The 20000-nt window shown below is 42.6% G+C and overlaps 1 protein-coding gene across 1 annotated transcript in view; it reads left to right on the top strand.

Moving 5' to 3' along the window:
• adcy9 (adenylate cyclase 9) overlaps positions 1-20000 on the top strand; it is an 82502-nt gene that overhangs the window by 35422 nt on the left and 27080 nt on the right. The window contains exon 2 of the mRNA XM_060911354.1: positions 19856-20000. This exon is cut by the window's right edge and continues 10 nt beyond it. Coding sequence (XP_060767337.1) covers positions 19856-20000 — 145 coding nt within the window. The remainder of the gene's footprint in view (positions 1-19855) is intronic.

The following is a 20000-nucleotide window of genomic DNA, read 5'->3' as shown; positions in this document are numbered from 1 at the left end:
ATAAAACTGTTAACTTTGTTGTCGCTTCTTCATATCTCATATCGCAAATATAAAGAAAAAGTTATGAAACACCGACTGATTTATCCTGTAACGCACCGGCTGCTCGATTCGATTTAATCAGAGTTAATAAACACGTAAAAAAGAAAAATAAATTGAGGTGAACTTTAACACGTCAAAGCGTGAATGACAGAAAACTGAAGATTGTCCTTCAGGGAAGAGGAAACTAAAATGAGGGAATCTCACCATTAAATAACGGTCACGTCGTCTGTGTGCGTTCTGTTTATTAACGTAAAAACGCCCTGATGCTCAAAATCACACAACAAATCAGTCATCAGTCACACTGATAAAACATCACCATGTCAACAATTGCATCATGTTTGTTTGTTTTTTAATGATGTGTTTTTCTCAGTTTTTAATTATGTTCCAAGTCTGACTTAAAAATCCCTGCAAGTGAGTTAGCTGTGGAGTAATCAATCAATCAATCAATCCCAAAGATATGGAGTAATCAATCAATCAATCCCTAATGAGCAGTTTCCATACAAATCGCTTCTTTACTGAGTTTGATTCTTTCTGGCATGAAGGTAGGGGTACCTAGGGTGCATATAAACTTCTTAATTACAATTATTAATGACGTTATGGACTAATTAAGCCTTAATGAGTAGTTCAACAAAAATCGCTTCTTCTCGGTCAATTCCTCACAGTTTTGGATTCTTTCTGGCAAATAGGTCGGCATTCCTAGGGTGGATATCGCTTCGATATATAGCTTGCAACATTTATACACAAGGTGGCCCACTTTAGATCGTTCCTTCTGGACCAGACGGGGCCGGAGTGAGCTACGCCATCATTGGCGGTCTCGTTAAAAACTGTTCAGTCATGCAAATACTGTGTTTTCCAGTCACTATATTTGGCTTGTGCATAAATGTTCACGTTCAGATATGAAGCTTAACACACAGAGGGGATATCGACTAGTCGTTACTAATTGCAATTAGTTTGTTTTTTATATGGCATTTATAGCTTATTACCCTTTATCACTTATTAATATTTATGACTTTTTCCTCATTAGTAAGATTGATAAACCGTGCTGAAGCCTGTATCACACACCACTGACTGTGACCACACACACAATTACACAAACTATACACATCCATTACACAGTGGTGTGTGTGTGTGTGTGTGTGTGTGTGTGTCTGTTTGACGGTTAATGTTGTCTGTAAGTAAATGCTTGGGTATGTGGCGCCTTCCTTCATGTGAGAGTCTCACTTCGACGTCCTTGGACGCTGTACAGATACTGCCCACGTTTCTTCCAACACCCACACACAGTGACCTTCAGTCTTACTACAGGATTATCATACATGTTGAGAAATTACATAAAGCAACATGATAAGGCAGAATTCTCTCTGTGTGTGTACACACAAGGAAATCCTTTTATACTCAGCACTCGTATTTGTAATGACATCCACAGGAAATAGGTTTCATCGATATTATTGCAGTGCTGTTGAATTCTCGACTCTGGTCAGAGCACAGTTGATTTCGTTTCCGATAGCAGCAGGTTTATGTTGATGCGCTCCTTCTCTGTAAAATAACCGAGAAGGAATGATGGACAGAAAGGGAGTATTGGGAGGGGGTGGGGGGGACTGATGTTCTTTGGCTTATAAAGCAGCTGCAGGAGAGACTGGGAGGACGAACGAAGGGATGAAGGAAGGAGGGGAGAACGCAAACTTGAGCACAACCCCAAGACCGATCCTCCGGTTCATCACCGTGACCTAATATGGAGGCATCAGGAAGAACAAGCAGTACAGGCTGAAGGGAAGCTGTAGAAGAGTGTGAGTGAGAAAATGAAATGAAAACGAGAGAGGAGGTTCAAAAGGACAAAGAAATCATGCACGAGTGCTTAATGCTTGATGAGCATCTCATCAGATTAGTGCCCTATCTGGCACTCTCATTTCTTTACCATTTTTCCTCTCTCTCTCGCACGCGCACACACACACTGTCAATCTCCTGAGAGTTGAATTTTGTCTTTCCATTAAACCCCTTCCTTTTAGTTTCTAGTTCTTTTTCTCTCCCTCTCTCACATTCTGAGACTGCCGTTGTCTTTCCACTTATCCTTCCCCCCCATCCACTCACATGGAGTCTCGCGCTCTTTCTCTCATCCACTCGCATTGAGTCTCTCTCTTGCTCTCTCATATACGGAACACCACTCACATTAGTCTGTCTCTCTCTCTTCCACTCACACTGAGTCTCTCTCTCTCTCGCTCTCTCATATACAGAACACTCACATTAGTCTGTGTCTCTCTCTCATCCACTCACACTGAGTGTCTCTCACTCTCATATACAGAACACTCACATTAGTCTCTGTCACTCTCTCATCCACTCATATTACGGTAGTCTCTCTCTCGCACCCTCATATACAGAACACACATTAGTCTCTGTTTCTCTCTCTCTCTCTCTCATCCAGTCACATTGAGTCTCTCTCGCTCTCATATACAGAATACTCACATTAGTTTCTCTCTCTCTCGTCTGCTCTCTTTCTTATTTTTATATACATTAGTACACTCACATTAGTGTCTGTGTGTCTCTCACACACACACACACACACACACACACATGCACACACGCACCTCCCCCCTTTCGGTGAGTTGGCAGACCGAATGGAAACACTGTGATTATTTGGGAGAAGAGCAGAGCTGGAAGATAGACGGTAACGCGCTTGCGCGCGCACACACGCATGTGGTAAATGACGCATCGTGTGCACAAAGCATTTCCAGAATTTAATCCTTTCCAGTGAAGTGAAAAACTGAAACATGCCAACCACAAGACAAAGTTAACACAGGTCAAGGGGTCATGTGACAGGAAGTGGTGCATGCTCAGTAAAGTGGGGCTCGCTCTGAGAAGAGTAAAATGGAAATACTTTCTGATGCAGAGTATATATTTGGACGCAGTGTACAGTCAGGTCCATATATATTTGGACACTGACACAAGTTTTATTATTTTAGCCGTTTACCAAAACACAGTTATATAATCCATATGGGCTTAAAGTGCAGACTCTCAGCTTTAATTTGAGGGTATTCACGTCCAAAGTAGAGGAAGGGTTTAGGAATTACAGCTCTTTAATATGTTGCTGCCTCTTTTTCAAGGGACCAAAGGTAATCGGACAGTTAACTCAGAAGCTATTTCATGGCCTGCATGGGCTATTTCCTCGTTAATCCATCAATTAAGCAGGTAAAAGGTCTGGAGTTGATTCCAGGTGTGGCATTTGCATTTGGAAACTGTTGCTGTGAACCCACAACATGCGGTCAAAGGAGCTCTCGATGGAAGTAAAACAGACCATCCTTAGGCTGAAAAAAAATAAGAAATCCATCAGAGAGATAGCAGAAACATTAGGAGTGACCAAATGAACAGTTTGGAAAATTCTGAGAAAAAAAAAAAAAAAAGAGCGCACTGGTGAGCTCGGGAACTCAAAAAAGCCTGGACGTCCACGGAAGACAACAGTGGTGGATGATTGCAGGATCCTTTCCATGGTGAAGAAGAATCCCTTCACAACATCCACCCAAGAGAACACCACTCTCCGGGAAGTAGGTGGATCAGTATCTAAGCCTACCATAAAGAGAAGACTTCATGAGAGCAAATACAGAGGGTTCACCACAAGGTGCAAACCATTAATCAGCCTCAAAAATAGAAAGACCAGATTAGACTTTGCCAAAAAACATCTAAAGAAGCCAGCCCAGTTCTGGAACAGCATTCTTTGGACAGATGAAACGAAGAACAACCCGTACCAGAATAATGGGAAAAAGAAAGTATGGAGAAGGCTTGGAACGGCTCATGATCCAAAGTGCACCACATCTTCTCTAAAACATAGGGGGCATGTTTATTGATGTGACAGAAGCTGCCGGATGAATTCTGACGTGTATAGGGATATACTTTTCTGCTCAGATTCAGCTAAATGCAGCAAAGTTGATTGGACGGCGCTTCACAGTACAGATGGACAATGACCCAAAACATACTGCGAAAGCAACCCAGGAGTTTTTTAAGGCAAAGAAGTGGAATATTCTGCAATGGCCGAGTCGATCACCAGATCTCAACCCGATCGAGCATGCATTTCACTTGCTTAAGACGAAGACAGCTGCAGTAAATGCCTGGCAAAGCATCACAAAGGAGGAAACCCAGCGTTTGGTGATGTCCATGGGTTCCAGACTTCAGGCAGTCATTGCGTGTAAAGGATTCTCAACAAAGGATTAAAAATGAACATTTTATTTCTGGTAATGTCAATTTGTCCAATGACTTTTGAGCCCCTGAAATGAGGAGACTTTTGGCCCTTTTCCACTACCCTTTTTCAGCTCGCTTCAGCTCACTTCAGCCCGACACGGCTCGCGTTTCGACTACCAAAAACCAGCACGACTCAGCTCGCTTCAGCCCTGCTTAGCCCCTAAAACTCGCACCGTTTTGGAGTGGGACTGAAGCGAGCCAAAGCGAGCTGAGTGAGGCTGGGGGCGTGAGCAGACACTCCCCTGTGCACTGATTGGTGAGGAGGAGTGTCCTCACATGCCCACACACGCCCCGCGAGCGCGCTGGGATCTGTAAACACCGCAAACCCGGAAGAAGAAGAATTACGAATTACGAGAATTTCTGAAGCCTTATGCGCCTCGCCTCATCTATACGCTCTTGCTAGTATCTGTCCGCGTTGTCGGTGACAACAAGCCACAGCACCAAGACCAGCAACACTAACGACTCCATGTCCTCCATGTTTATTGTTTACTATTTGGGTCGTGAGACTACCGCTTAAAAGGTCACTGTCACTGTTTGCGCTGCTTAACGACATCACCTGACGTCCACCCACTTTCGCTAACTCCACCCAATGTGTCCACCCACTTCCAGCCAGCACGGTTCAGCGCGGCTGTAGTCGAAATGCAACTCCAACAGCCCCGCTCAGCCCGACTCAGCACGGCACGGCTCAGCCCGACTCAGCCGCGTTTGTAGTGGAAAAGCGGCATATGTAGAAAAATGGTTGTCAAGTGTTTTACTCCTTTGCTGTGCTTATCCCACACTTGAAGGGTAATACCCCTGCTGAACATTAAAACTGGAATTCACTCAAACCAGACCTTTGTTCCATCTTTTTCCTTTTATTTTTTCCTTTGCAGGTGAAAAACCTTAAAAGACAAACACCATCCATTTACCAATTTGCACAGTTTTTTCTTTTTATAAAAGCAGTTACACAAAAAATGATTATCAAAAGTTTAACATTAAATACATGTATGTGAAAATAAATAGAATTTAACTTAAGACAGATTTTGAATGAATTGTTTCAATGTAAATGCATCAAAATATAAAAATACATTTTAACCACAAGGGCCATAATGAATTAAGCAAGTTACTAAACCCAATAAATGAGTTACCAAGTAACAAGCCAACCTACATATTTACAAACCATATCCACCATGAACGTTTTAGCAATGAAATACTTCCAGTTCGTTTTAAACATGCACTGTATGCAAGTAGAAAAAGATACATGCTTTTAAACCATGTCTTCACTGGCACCCAAGGATTCAGCACAATAAAGCCCACGCATCAAACCGCATCTAAACTGGGCCATTTCAAACATGAGACCAAGCAAGTTGCCACACCTTTTACCGGACCAAACAAAGCAAGTTGCAATAACCCTTGCCAGCCAACAATTACACAAAGCGCCATGTGAATATTTGAACCTTAAAGTGCCATTCCACCATTGGATGTATTCTTTGGCATAAAATACAATATATTTTGACAACATATATAAACGGTATCACCTAGATAGAGAAATCTTTTAGCTTCAAAATGATATATCAAACATAATTTTTTGATGACAAGTATATTAATTTTGTGACCAAAGTCACCTACCCTTTTAATTTCCGTGCGTGATGTCATCGGCAGGTTCCCCTTCTTGTGTACCACGTGACGTGTGACGTGACACACATTATCAGCAATGGCGGATAGAACGCGATAAAAATAATACCAATAAATCTAGCTAATACCAATAAATCTAGCTAACTGAAAGATTAACTCAATTTTTCGCAATTTTTTCGGCCCCCATATACGAGGAGAAATGACTCTCTCAATTTGGGGGTTTCCTGGTCTAAAAATAGACCAACACGTGGTACACAAGAAGAGGAACCTGCCGATGACATCACGTTTCACTACCGCGCGGAAATTAAAAGGGTAGGTGACTTTGGTCGCAAAATTAATATACTTGTCGTTGTCAAAAAATTATGTTTGATATATCATTTTGAAGCTAAAAGATTTCTCTGTCTAGTCATGTTGTCATAAAATATATTGTATTTTATGCCAAAGAATCCATCCGATGGTGGAATGGCACTTTAAGACGCGACAAACACAAACATTTTCCCGGCATCTCAATGCCCCGTCAGCGCAACAATTTCCTCACATTCACAACAAAATAAAAATAAACGCGAGCTTACCGGCTGTCTGTTCAGATCTTGACAATGGTAAAACTTCTACACAGCTTCACAAAATGCTCGGCAAGTGATCGAGTTTGTATTTCGCGCTGCAGCAGCCTATTTTTTGCTGTTTAGTCCTCGCACCCGACCAGGAAGTCAGTGTGTCGCTTTGTTCTCCTTGATTGCGCGCAGGTGAGTAATTAACGCGCTTGCATACCGGCTGACAAAAAGAACGTTCGCCGCGACAACGGTTGCAATTCTTAAACGTTTTAAAGGATATTTTTGTTCAGCCGCTTGAATTAAACCTGAAAGTCTGCACTTCAATTGCATCTCGGCTGTTTCATTTCAAATCCAATGTGGTGGCATGCAGAGCCCAAATCATGAAAATGGTGTCACTGTCCATATATTTCTGGGCCTAACTGTGTATTCAGACACTCAAGTTTGGACACACCTAATTGAGTTTTTTTTTTTTTTTTCTCTCTACATTGTAGAGCGACGCTGAAGGCATCAAAACTGTGAAAGAACACATGGCATTATGTAGCAAATAAAAGTGTAAACAATGCAAAATGTCTTGTCTTTTAGAGGTCGTTCACATTAACAAATATATGCGACTTGTATGTGATCCTCAGTATGAACGAAAAGCGACCTAAAAGTGTTCCGCATGCGCATTGCAGGATACGACGACGTCACACGCAGTGAGCATGGCCAGTGTTTACGGAAGTAAAACCGCCCGGTTGCGGTATGATCCATCCAATCTAGCTTGAATAGCTGTATCCCCCCAAATTGAAATCAGCTCCCTAACCTCTGCGTCCTTCCATTGAGAAGATTCAGAACCTTCACAGCCCGAAGCGTCCCTCGCATTGATGTCATGCGCAGGGGCACAGATACGTTTTTTGAACTGGAGGGGACAAAAAACTGGGGGGGGGGACAAAGCTGCCAGCAAACCAACCCCAACCCCGATATGCCTGTCAAACTTGTTGTGGGTTACCATAGCAACCAAGCTCGAGCTCGCAACCTGTGCAGTCTGCGCAGCTCAACCAACCGAATATCAGTCTTTGTTTTGTTTTATGTGAGTTGTTGCAACTATGTATACACTGCTGTGCACCTCAATAAACCGAATGGTAATTAGTCTTTTGATTTTTCCGTGAGGTTTGCCTTATGCAAAGAAAGACAGCATAGACGTTTTTTCCTCCCTATAAGTGGGGGGGACCGAACGAGGTGAATTTAAATCTGGGTGGGACGAGTCCCACCCTCTATCTGCGCCCGTGATTATGCGCCATGTTGTTGTAACTTTTTTTGAGAGACCCGCCGCCTACTTCAGCGCAGAATAGTGACGTTTGTGGCTTGTTGATGACGTGTAAGTCGGATGAATGCGACCTGGCGGTTCAGACTGAAGTCGCATATGAAAAGAGCGGATAGGAATCGGAATTAGGACCACATATCCAAACGGCCTGGGTCGGATTTGAAAAAATCGGATCTGTGTCGTTCATATTGTCAATAAAAGATCGGATACAGGTCACATATGGGCGAAAAGATCGGATTTGAGTCACTTCAGCCTGCAGTGTGAACGTAGCCTTAGATTCTTCAAAGTAGCCACATTTTGCTTTGATGACCGATTTGCACACTCTTGGTATTTCCTCAACCACCTCCATGAGGTAGTCATGTGGAATGCTTACAACAGTCTTGAAGGACTTCCCATAAATGTTGAGCACTTGCTGGCTACTTTTCATTAACTCTGTGGTCCGATTCATCCCACACCATCTCGGTCGGGTGATTGTGGAGGCCACGTCATCTGATGCAGCACTTCTTCACTCTCCTTCTGGGTTAAATAGTTTTTGCATAGCCTGGAGATGTGTTCTGGGTCATTGTCCTGTTGAAACGCAAATGATGGTCCCACTAACATGAAACGCACGGGATAGCATGTTGCTGGAGAGTGCTTTGGTAGTGATGCTGGTTGTATGTCTTCAATTTTGAATAAATCGCCAACAGAGTCACCAGCAAAGCACCATCACACCACCTCCTTCATAGTCTGGTTAACACCAGACCATATCACAAGTGAAATATGGTCTGGAATCCGCCTATTGAATTTCTCGTAGGGGAGGTGTGGTTTACGATTGTCAACGGCTGTTTATTGGACGTTGCGAATGTCTATCATTTGGCGTATACGTATCCCATGGCCAATCATGGCAGTTGTACCTGGTGACGTAGTTAGAGCGGCGAAGAAAGACTGTAACGCCAAACGCTGTTCTTTTTTTTAAAACAAACTTTCGCTCTAAACTATTCAGAACAGTGTCTAAAGCTTGATCGAAAGTTTGGTTCGTATCGCTCGCCGCCATGTTAAATGTGATCCGTAAACAGTCCCAAATAAACTACAAGCTTCCGTTTGTCGAGTAGTACGCGTCACCGTCTTTCCACCCCTCCCCACTCTCTGATTGGCTCCCTAACTCAGGCGAGCCTTTAGACCATAGTTTCCATGCTGTCTTTTCAGATCGGAACGATTGTGCAAAGCAGCATGGGATTTCCCAGGCTACCTCCTTCGTGCTTCACAGTGGGAACCATGCATGCAGATACCATCCATGCCCCTTTTCTGCATCTTACAAAGACACAGCAGTTGGAACCAGAAAGTTCAAATTTGGATGAGGTTAAGGTACAGATTTCCACTAGTCTAATGTCCATTCCTTGTGCTTCTTGTCCCAAGCAGTCGTCGTCTTATTGGTCTCCCTCAGTAGTGGTTTCTTTGCAGCAATGTGACCTTGAAGGCCCGATCTACCGGTATGCAGTCTCCTTCAAACAGTTGATGTTGTTGAGATTTATCTGCTACTTGAACTCTGCAGCGTTCATGTCTGCTCTGATGTGAGGTGCTGTTAATTGTGAGGCTGGTACCTCAAACAAACTTATCCTCTGCAGCAGAGCAGAAGTCTTGGTCTTCCTTTCCTGGGACGGTCCTCATGGGAGCCAATTTCATCATAGTGTTGGATGTTTGTTTTTTATACCCCTGCTCTGAAGGAGAAGGGCTATACTGGGTTATCTCTGTCCATCCGAAACACCCTTTTTCTCAGCAACCACAAATCATAGCCATTTGGTTACCAAACTTCAGCTTGGGGCTCTATACCATGTATACTGTGTTCAGGTCTGTCGCACATCAACTTCCTGTTTACCGACTGAATGTATTTACGAAACGCACAGCGTGGATTTACCGACTAGTGGCCTAGTGGTAGCGTGTCCGCCTCTCGATCGGGAGATCGTGAGTTCTATTCACGGTCGGGTCATTCCAAAGACCATTATAAAAATGGTACCCACTACCATCTGGCAAGGCACGCTGCAATACAGATGTGCATGGGGAGTTAAACTCTCGTGGTTACCAGAGGACTAGCCCCCCACTGTAACCCTAGCTATGTAATAGGCGAGAGGCCGAGGGCTATGGAAACGGAAATTGGCGCCGCGCCACCATACAGAGTTGGGCCTGGTTAGTACTTGAGTGGGAGACTGCCTAGGAATACCAGGTACTGTAAGGTGTGGGAAGGACTTTAACTTTTTTAACTTTAACAGCGTGGATTTACAAAAATTTTGTAATGTTTTTCTCAGCAACTACAAATCATAACTGCTTGATATTTGGTACCGAGCTTCAGCTTGGGGTTCTATACCGTTTTCAGATCTGTTGCACATCGACTTCCTGTTTACCGAATGTATTTACGAAACATATAGGATGGATTTTGACACTATTTCAAGAAGCAAAATGCTATTTCAAAATGACAGTTTATCAGGATGCTGTTTGAAATCCCTGGGGAGAGACACTGCTCTTTACTTACTCGTTTCAGGGTTCATTATTTGTTAAAGTCAACATTCATAATAAGTGTCCTATTCCTTCAATCACTTGCATTCTGATATAAGCGAGAGCGGGGGGACGAGTAAGTGAGCAGTAGCTCACAGTTGATCTTGTTTTCAGCTGCACTTGAAGATGCATTCAAAGTTCTTGCAGTTTTCTGGTTTGACTGACCTTTATGTCTTAAAGTAATGATGGCTGTTTCTCTCTACGGAGTTGGGCGGTTCTTGACCTTAAATGGATCACTACAGTTGTGGAATAGGGCTGTTTAATAGGGTATTTTTATTATTTACGCGTAACCGTTTGATCTCAAACGCATTAAAAAGGAAAGAAACTCATCCACTAATGAACTTTTGACGAGGCACACCTCATCTCATCTCATTATCTCTAGCCGCTTTATCCTTCTACAGGGTCGCAGGCAAGCTGGAGCCTATCCCAGCTGACTACGGGCGAAAGGCGGGGTACACCCTGGACAAGTCGCCAGGTCATCACAGGGCTGACACATAGACACAGACAACCATTCACACTCACATTCACACCTACGCTCAATTTAGAGTCACCAGTTAACCTAACCTGCATGTCTTTGGACTGTGGGGGAAACCGGAGCACCCGGAGGAAACCCACGCGGACACGGGGAGAACATGCAAACTCCGCACAGAAAGGCCCTCGCCGGCCCCGGGGCTCGAACCCAGGACCTTCTTGCTGTGAGGCGACAGCGCTAACCACTACACCACCGTGCCGCCCACGAGGCACACCTGTTAATTGAAAAGCATTCCAGGTGACTGCCTCATGAAGCTGGTTAAGATAGTGCCAATAGTGTGCAAAGTGTCATCAAGGTAAACACTGGATACTTTGAAGAATCTAAACTATTGAACATGCTCAGGCATGCTATTTGGTCGCGGATCCGCGAAAATTTGTGGATTTGAATAAATTTTGAAAATTTTGTGAAATGCCAAAATACTTAAAAATCGGGAGAGGTGTTGACTTGCGGTAAACATGCAAACGTAATATTTGCTATTTTGCATCCGATTCCGTGTCTTACGGACTGACCTTGACTCCGATTATGCGTGTGTAACGAGGTTCGTGATTAGAAGAAAATGTGTCAAGCGTTAGTAATGTAGCCAATCGGTGACGTGAATATATTGTAGCTCGTTCTTGCTTGTTTACAACGTGGTAACCGCATTTCGAAGTTAGAAAGCGAATATTTTGAACGATGGCAAAAATTATTGATCGAAAAGAAGAAAACCGAGCAAGGTAAGTTGATAGTGGGTGCAGAGTGAAATTAGTCTGGCTAACGCGACTTCAAAGCTCTGCGAGTATTTGGTCTGGCAAAGCTATTAAGCCCAACCGTTTCCCAAAGCATGTGGTTGACCCGCCTCCCTGAAATGCCTCAGTTTGCTACTGGTCGAAGCCAGAAAAGGCTGTGACGAAGCTTAAACCAATCACATCACTCTTTCCTCTGACGTATGTGACGCGACGGGGCTAACTGGTAGATTAAACCATAGACATCCTATTATTAAACTCTTACCGAAGCCGGTCGGGAGCAAGGCGAAAACCTCCTTCTTTTCAATAAATACCTCCAGGGCTGCTCTTTGCTCCGTTTTCAATGAGAACTTCCCGTTGAATGCTTTCAATACAGCATTCGTGAATGAAGCGCTTCCGGCATAGATTCTGTAAACAATCTATGGCTTCCGGTCGCAGTTCTACTACGTCAGTGCCTTGAACACGCCTCTACCCAGGGCCGTTGGAGATGCTCAAAGTTGGTTGGTTCCCGATTTTTCGGGAGCTTGGAAAAGCTGTAGATAGCTTGCCTTGCCAGACTAAGTTCGCAACAGGTCCTCATGTTGCGTCACATTTAGGATGGGCAGGCCCAGGCTAGAGTGAAATGGAATTGGGAACGGTGTTCAAAACCGTTAAGAATCATTTATAACCATAAAGAAATGGACACCACTGCGGGTGAATATTACCGGAAAGTTGACATTGCTGATAAATGCAGGTGAGTCTCTTGTGTGATGCAGAGACTAATATGCTGATCGTGGTTGCGTTGCCCTGGTCGACCATATCAAAATAAAAGGACACGCACGGAAACTGTATGAAAAGCGGTCAAATCATCAACTGCCGAGTAATTTTTTTTTTTTTTTTTCCACTCGTTGCCGGGAAGATGCACAAAAACAAGATTTGACATGTGGCATTAGCCCTGTTTACTTACAGGCCTCGGAAAAGCCTGCAGCTACACAGTCTCAGCGTCTGACACCATTTGTGGACAGGAAAGCACACATTGAAGTAGGAAACCACTTTTTGTCGAAGTTTTTGGCACTTTCCTCTTAACTGTCAAACAATGCAAAGAATATAGTGTATCCTGATTATAGAGAAAAGTTTCAAATTTAGAATGAAATGCTCTAGTTTTGAGTTACAATTGCAAAATCATGAAAATGAAAATACTTCACTAAAGTAATTTTATGCAGATAAAACTTTATTCAATATTTAGATCTACTGCAGACTAAGTTTAACTAATCAAATGTAGTTTAGCGTGCATGTGAGTCTTCGTAATACACAATAGAACAGTTAGTGACTCTAATAGGCTATAGGCCTGTATGCTTTTGCATGAAACTGTTAAAGGTGCCCTTCCACCAAAAACGTTTAATACTGACTCTTCTTGAAATATGAAATACCATAGTTCACTCCAAGTTGCATATGCATGCTGTGTGTGAAAATGTAATTCTACCCCCATTCCCTGTATTAGCTTATGAAAGAAAATAGTCAGAAAAACGAGCGGATCTGAAAAAGCCATACGATCTTGCGTCACTTCGTAAATTAGTATTCATGGCCTCGCCCACCTTGGCTTGCGACCGCCCACGGGAAGGAAGTTCGGATTTAAGCGCGAGGAGAGATAGCAGAGCCAGTGTTGCCAGATTGGGCGGTTTTAAGTGCATTTTGTTGGATTTGAACATATTTTGGGCTGGAAACGTCAGCAGTATCTGGCAACACTGAGCAGAGCCCATCTCGTCAGTAGCTAACGAAGAGGAAGTTCGTCCCTGTGTTATTTGTAGCAGTAAGACATCAACGTTGCATTTCTTGCCCAAGATAGAAGAGGTGAAGAAGAAATGGTTGGAATTTATCTTTGGAACACCACCAGTGAAGTATAATGCAGCGTTAGTACTGTGTTCTGATCATTTCAACCACAGTGACTTTTCAAACTTCGGTGCCTTCAGTAGTGGTTTTGCTTCGAGGTTGTTTTTAATACCTGGATCTGTGCCGTCAAGACGATCGACCACCAGCTCACAAGCTGTAAGTAAAACATGAACTTTTTGTTCGAAGGTTTTTGTTACAAAATGGCATGTTCATATTCTCCACGTTAGCATGCATGACATGGTCACAAGCTAGGCAGGGATAAGAGTTTTCCGCTTTTTCTGAGTAAAAAACGACCTTTTTATATTATGCCAGGGGTTTTCAAAGTGTGGGAGAGTCAGCCCCTCCTCAGAGAGCAAATAGACAACAGTGCCCCCCCCCCCCCCCCCAACTTTTGTTGTTGCTATACTTAATGTTCCATTCGTATTTTAAAAAAAAAATGGTTGTTGTACACATTTTTATTTTTTTTCTTTTACACATTTTAAACATCTGTGCTTTTCTTTTTAAAACATCTTGTTTTACACATTTTAAACATCTTATAGCGTCGTTAGCTAGCACCTCTTGGCAGACAACACACTGTGGCAGTGGAGCATCTTCAGATCCAGTCCATGAAAATCCAAACTTTAAATAATCGTGGTCATACTTTTCTTCTTTTTTCAGTCCCCCCAGGATTCCGTGGGCCTTTTTTGTGATTGTTGCGGGCTAAAATGTCTGATGTTGCGGGGGGTTTTCCAAAAAATTGCGGTGAAAGTTGCGGTGTTTTTTTAGGTTTTTGTTGCGATTACATTGCGGGAGGAAGTGAAAGTTGCGAGAAATTGTTGCGATTTTTTTTTTCCTTTTGTGATTAAAATTGAGTGATATGTTAAATATTAAGTTATTACCAAAAAACTATTGATTAAAAAAACAGACACTGAGAAATGGTCCTATAAACAACTTTACCAATATAAAAGATTACCAGGACTACAAAAATAGGCTTTACTTATCCAAATGCACCTGTTGGTTCAAAAGTTAAAGTGCATAGAACCTCACAGCACAACATGAAGTTACCTTAAAATATAATATAAATGCCTCAGCTTTCATGTAAGAAAAAAAACTATTAATACTAGTACTGTGTGCAGGCAGTCTCTCCTGAAGACTAAATTAAACAATAATTATAAACTAATAAAATAAATGGCTCAGGCTTCATAGAAGAAAAAAAAACAATTTGGACAGAATCTCACAGTATGATGCTGAAGCTGCCTAAACAATGGAAAATAAAATACCATTTTGGCAAAAATGTTGGCATCCATTAACTTCTTGTATTAAGTAAAAAAAAATAATGTAAAGTGCGCACAGTCCTTCACTGTAAACACAACACACTTTCAGTAACAGAATTTAAACCTACATAAACACTGACTCGCACATGCAGTGTTGCCAGATACTGCTGACGTTTTCCAGTCCAAAATATGTTCAAAATCCGCCAAAATGCACTTAAAACCGCCCAATGTGGCAACACTGTGCGCATGCTGCTTCTCTTGAACGTATACACGGAAGTAAGGCGGAAGGTAGTTTGTCGACGTCACCTCAAGACGACGCCAACGATTGGTCAAATTTGCGGGAAGGTTGCGGTGATTGGATATAATTGCAAGACCGCCCTGAATTCGCGGGGATTGGTTGAATCGCAACATCGCGAAATCCTGGAGGCTCTGTTTTTTCGCTTGGCCCAGACTCTGTCTCCTCACTCACTGTAGCTTTAGGTACTAAAAATCGATCCATTTTGTCTCTGGCAAAGGCTAGCTGAAGTTCGCTAAATGTTCACAATAGTAACTTATTCTGGCTTACGTTTCCTCACGTTGCGCCCCCCCCCGAAGAACTCTGGCGCCCCCCAGGGGAGGCACGCCCCACACTTTGAAAAGCCCTGTATTATGCCAAATCCGTTGAGAATTTTTTATTATTTTTTTTTATTAATTTCGGGGGGTTGGGGTATGTTCCTTCATGCTGTTCAAACTTTATTAACTCCAACGATGTTTACACGTTATTTGTAAGTCGCCATCTTTAGTCTCGTTTAAATCTCGTTGAATGTGATGTAAAATTCGTGTTCTCTACATTGTTATTGGTCAAAACATCGACGTCGCGACCATAATAGCCAATCAAAACAGTTTTTACAAAGACACCCACATTTTTTTTAAGTCACTTGTTCATTTTATTTGTTTGTTTGTTCAGTAAAAACCCAAACATTTGTTGAATTTTTCTTATTTCCTCACGTCGCACCTCAATGACGTCAGCGCGCTGTATTTTTCCCTTCGCGGTTTGTTCCTTCTCTCTCGCCGTAGTAAGACACCCACATCCGCTTGTTCTGACTCACTGGAGGTAGCGTCACAGTGCTGTTAGCCAATCAGAGGTAATACGTTTACATGTCATGAATATTAATGAGTAAGAGCTGAAATCCTGTCGTTCTCCCGCCACCCGCTCCTCCAGCAAACTAGAACAGCCTGAAACAGGAGAACCACAGCATTTTTTCACCAAAACCGGCTCACAGGGCATTCATTCATACTAGAGACCACCGCACAATTAATGAAAAAACGATGCAAGGAGACCTTTAATGCTGTGGTTTAATGCTTCTCGAATTTAAATACTGTACATGTTGATATTAGCAGATATGTACTGTGATTTTAACTTCTTTTAAAACTTATTTTTTCAGGATTTAATCTTAGCTTTTGCTGCAGAGAAACCTCTGGCCATGAGTGATGTAGAAGATCTTGTAGCCTTGTGTAAAGAAGTAGCTAAAGATATGATATTAAAAAAAAAAAAGCCTTGGATGCACTTCACATGGCAAGAAGTAGTGCAGCTTACAAGCTGATTCATGGACCGGGGAAAACTTTGAAAGACTGTTCCACCAAAGAAAAAGCATGCTGCCAACTTATGATGTATAATTTTTCAGCAAAATAATAAAGTTGAGCTATGCAATAATGTATATTGTTTTTGTATTAACTAATTTTCAAAAAAGCTATCCTGTTTCAGTAATATTTCCTGAAAATAAACTTATCAAACATCATTACCATTTTTAATAATTTTTAGTAGCCCTCCACTAGTCAGAGGAGTGGAGCCAGTCAGATGAAATGCCCCTCAGTGATCATGAGATTTCTTGAAAGTGTGAAAAATGATGTTCTTGTAATTTGAAAGTTTCCATGCATTTTATTCTAAAAGTTTCTCAAATTTTAAAATATGTGCTATGAATTCTGTGAAAAGGTCCTGGCTTCTGGGGGCCAAAGGCCCCCGGACCCCCCAGCAGGGCGTTGCCCCCACACCCCCTGGCTTGACATTCACTTTTTTTTAGATATCCCCAGTGGCATGCCTGCATACTACTACATTTTTTTTCTTTTAAACACTTTTTATTTGCCACATAATTCCATATATGTTCCAGATGTTATTTCATAGCCCATGTTTACATTAGACCGTATCAGCGGATCATCAGATTAACGTTTTTAAAACGATTAGTGTGCACACAGCAACACCAATACACGATTCGCGTGCACACAACAATACCAATACGCGGATACGCTCGGCTCCGCAGGCATCCTGCACTCCAAATCACTCCGCCCTGAACAGCGAGTGCCCTCTGGAGGGTGCGCACTCCGGCCCTGCGCAGCTCACAGAGCGCGCGAGTGAAGCACACTAGCAGTGTTTTCGGGACTGAGCCGCTGTGTGTGTGATCCCAGCGCATATCACTTAACACTTGCAAGTGGAAGGATGGCAAGCCTAAAGACAATCATAACTACACAATGGGCAGTATTTGCATCAGTATTTGCAGTATTTTCATACTTTTATACTCTTTAATGAAAGGTGATACAAGGCGGAAGTCCGCGCCGTTTTTCAGCAGTCGCGTCACATGACCAACGCCAGCGAATCAGGAAGGTGGATGTCACAGTGACGTTGTCCAATGAGGACGCCAGCTAGAGCTCAGCACAGCGTATTCGCGTATCCTCAATGTTTACACAGCACCGGACCAGACACGATCTGGATTGAATACGTGGACGCTGGCGGATTCCCGTTTCCCGGTGTTTCCAGGTGGTTTAATGTAAACGGACAGTGCATCCGCGAAGAAAACGAGACCGATACGGTCTAATGTAAACGTAGCCTTAGTTTTGATGTCTTCAGCATTGTTCTACAATGTAGAAAATAGTCCGAATACAGAAACACCTATGGATGAGTAGGCGTGTACAAACATTTTTGACTGGTACTCTACACTACTGTTCAAAAGTTTGGGGTCACCCAGACAGTTTTGTGTTTTCCATGAAAAGTCACACTTTTATTTACCACCATAAGTTGTAAAATGAATAGAAAATATAGTCAAGACATTTTTCTGGCCATTTTGAGCATTTAATCGACCCCACAAATGTGATGCTCCAGAAACTCAGGCTACAACGAGATTTTTTTTTTAGCGGGTAAAAAAAAAAATCACGTCCACATGGGCAACGGATCAGTAAAATATCAGGTACATATGGCAACGTAACGCTTGCTGAAAACGGTGCAATACACATGCCACACCTCTACGTGCGCTGTAAGACGGTCCCATCGGAGACACCAGAACAATAGAAGTAGGACGCATGCGCATAAACCCCTTCTTCTACCCGGCGTGAAGCACTCGGGAACAAACACACAACAACAAGAAGATGATGGCTGCGACTACGCGAGGAAATCGTGCCTTCTGTGTGTACAAATTAGTTTCATTAGTGTGCATAGTTTGATATAACTTAATTTTCTTATTGTGTGTGAACATTTTGAAAAGCATTTTTATATAATTTATATAACTTTTTATATTGTGTGTGAACATTTTGAAAAGCAGTCTTATCCAATAAAAAAAAAGAAATTCAAGAAATGGTTCAGTTACTTGTTTATTTAAAAGAAAAGCTGTATACAGAAGTGAATGCAGTGCAGTGGTTCATACAAAACAGTCTGTTGAAGGGTCTTCTAGTCATGTGGTTGTGACGTCATCGTAAACAAATCCGTTCTACTCATCCAGACGACTTCGCAACGGCGCCGTTGCCAGATTTTTCCACTCTGGAACCCGTTCTCAAAAAATATTGTTTTGGGGCACCCAAAACGCCGGTGCCGTGTGGACGCCAGGCCGAAACGATAAACAGTTTTATCAGATTCACCTGAATCCGTTGCCGTGTGGACAGGGCCTCAATCTGCTCAAAGGAAGGTCAGTTTTATAGCTTCTCTAAAGAGCTCAACTGTTTTCAGCTGTGCTAACATGATTGTACAAGGGTTTTCTAATCATCCATTAGCCTTCTGAGGCAATGAGCAAACACATTGTACCATTAGAACACTGGAGTGAGAGTTGCTGGAAATGGGCCTCTATACACCTATGGAGATATTGCACCAAAAACCAGACATTTGCAGCTAGAATAGTCATTTACCGCATTAGCAATGTATAGAGTGGATTTCTGATTAGTTTCAAGTGATCTTCATTGAAAAGAACAGTGCTTTTCTTTCAAAAATAAGGACATTTCAAAGTGACCCCAAACTTTTGAACGGTAGTGTATATACCGGTACATTCCACATTGCATTCATATCTTGGTCACCACCCAACTTTCTAATTGTAAATGACATCATCGCAATGTTGTATCCTCAGTGAATATTGAACATAGTTAGAGCAACATGAGGAATGTCACCGCAGGAAACAGGTTTGTTCATTATGTATTTATTTTTAAAAATTTCTCACTTGCTATAAGAGCTGGTCACTCATTTGGCTTTTTTAAAAGCGGTAATCGAATCTATTGACAGGATGGAGGCCTGGGAATTTTTGGGGGCTCCAGGGGAAAGAAGCTTTCTGGGTGTGAGTTGAGTCATGGTGACTATATATGGATGAGCATGATGTAATGAGCAGATTCTCACACACACGTGCCAATCACTCACACTGACAAATCCAGATTGAGGAAATGACATGCATATGCACACATCCTCCACACAAGTCCAGTGGGTGTGGAGGACATGATTGTGTTCGTCTTGGGGGGGGGGTGCCTTGTCGTGGTGTATAAATCAATATTTACCTTTAGGATGTTGTGTGAAGATTTGTGTGTATTTGATGGCACAGATTTGCATAAAGGGCGTAGTGTTGTGGTGCTTTACTCTCAGTGTGGGGAGGTGTATGAGTGTCTCTCTCTCTCTCTCTCTCTGGAACATGTTCTCCAGGCTCGTTTGGATGTGATTGTGATGACGATGATTGTAGCATGAAGATGAGCATGAGTAGCTTTGAGTAGCTTCATATCCCAGAGCAACTGAAAGTAAATGAGAAGTTGACACTGTCATATTATTGAGTGTCCCGTCCCAGGATCGGTCAGCGTTCACACGTGTGGTCCACATGACCACTGTTGGCACATGAATTAAACAACAAAGTAAAAAAAAAATTAAAAGAAAATATTACAATATTTTAAGACCTGTCTCGTGTGTGTGTGTGTGTGTGTGTGTGTGTGTGTGTGCGCGAGCACAGGCTTAAAGACATATCTAATCTCGGGGAAGAAGATGGGCTCACAATGTGGCTGTTCTCAGAACAGTCTGGGACAAGACTTGAGTGAAACGCCAAGACCCTCCCCTCACACACGCACTTCTGAACTTGCACACTCTGCAATGGCTGA

The sequence above is a fragment of the Neoarius graeffei genome, chromosome 27, assembly GCF_027579695.1.
Source record: "Neoarius graeffei isolate fNeoGra1 chromosome 27, fNeoGra1.pri, whole genome shotgun sequence".
Taxonomy (NCBI): Eukaryota; Metazoa; Chordata; class Actinopteri; order Siluriformes; family Ariidae; genus Neoarius; species Neoarius graeffei.
The sequence above is the reverse complement of the archived record's forward strand: the minus strand, read 5'-3'. Positions and strand labels throughout refer to the sequence as shown.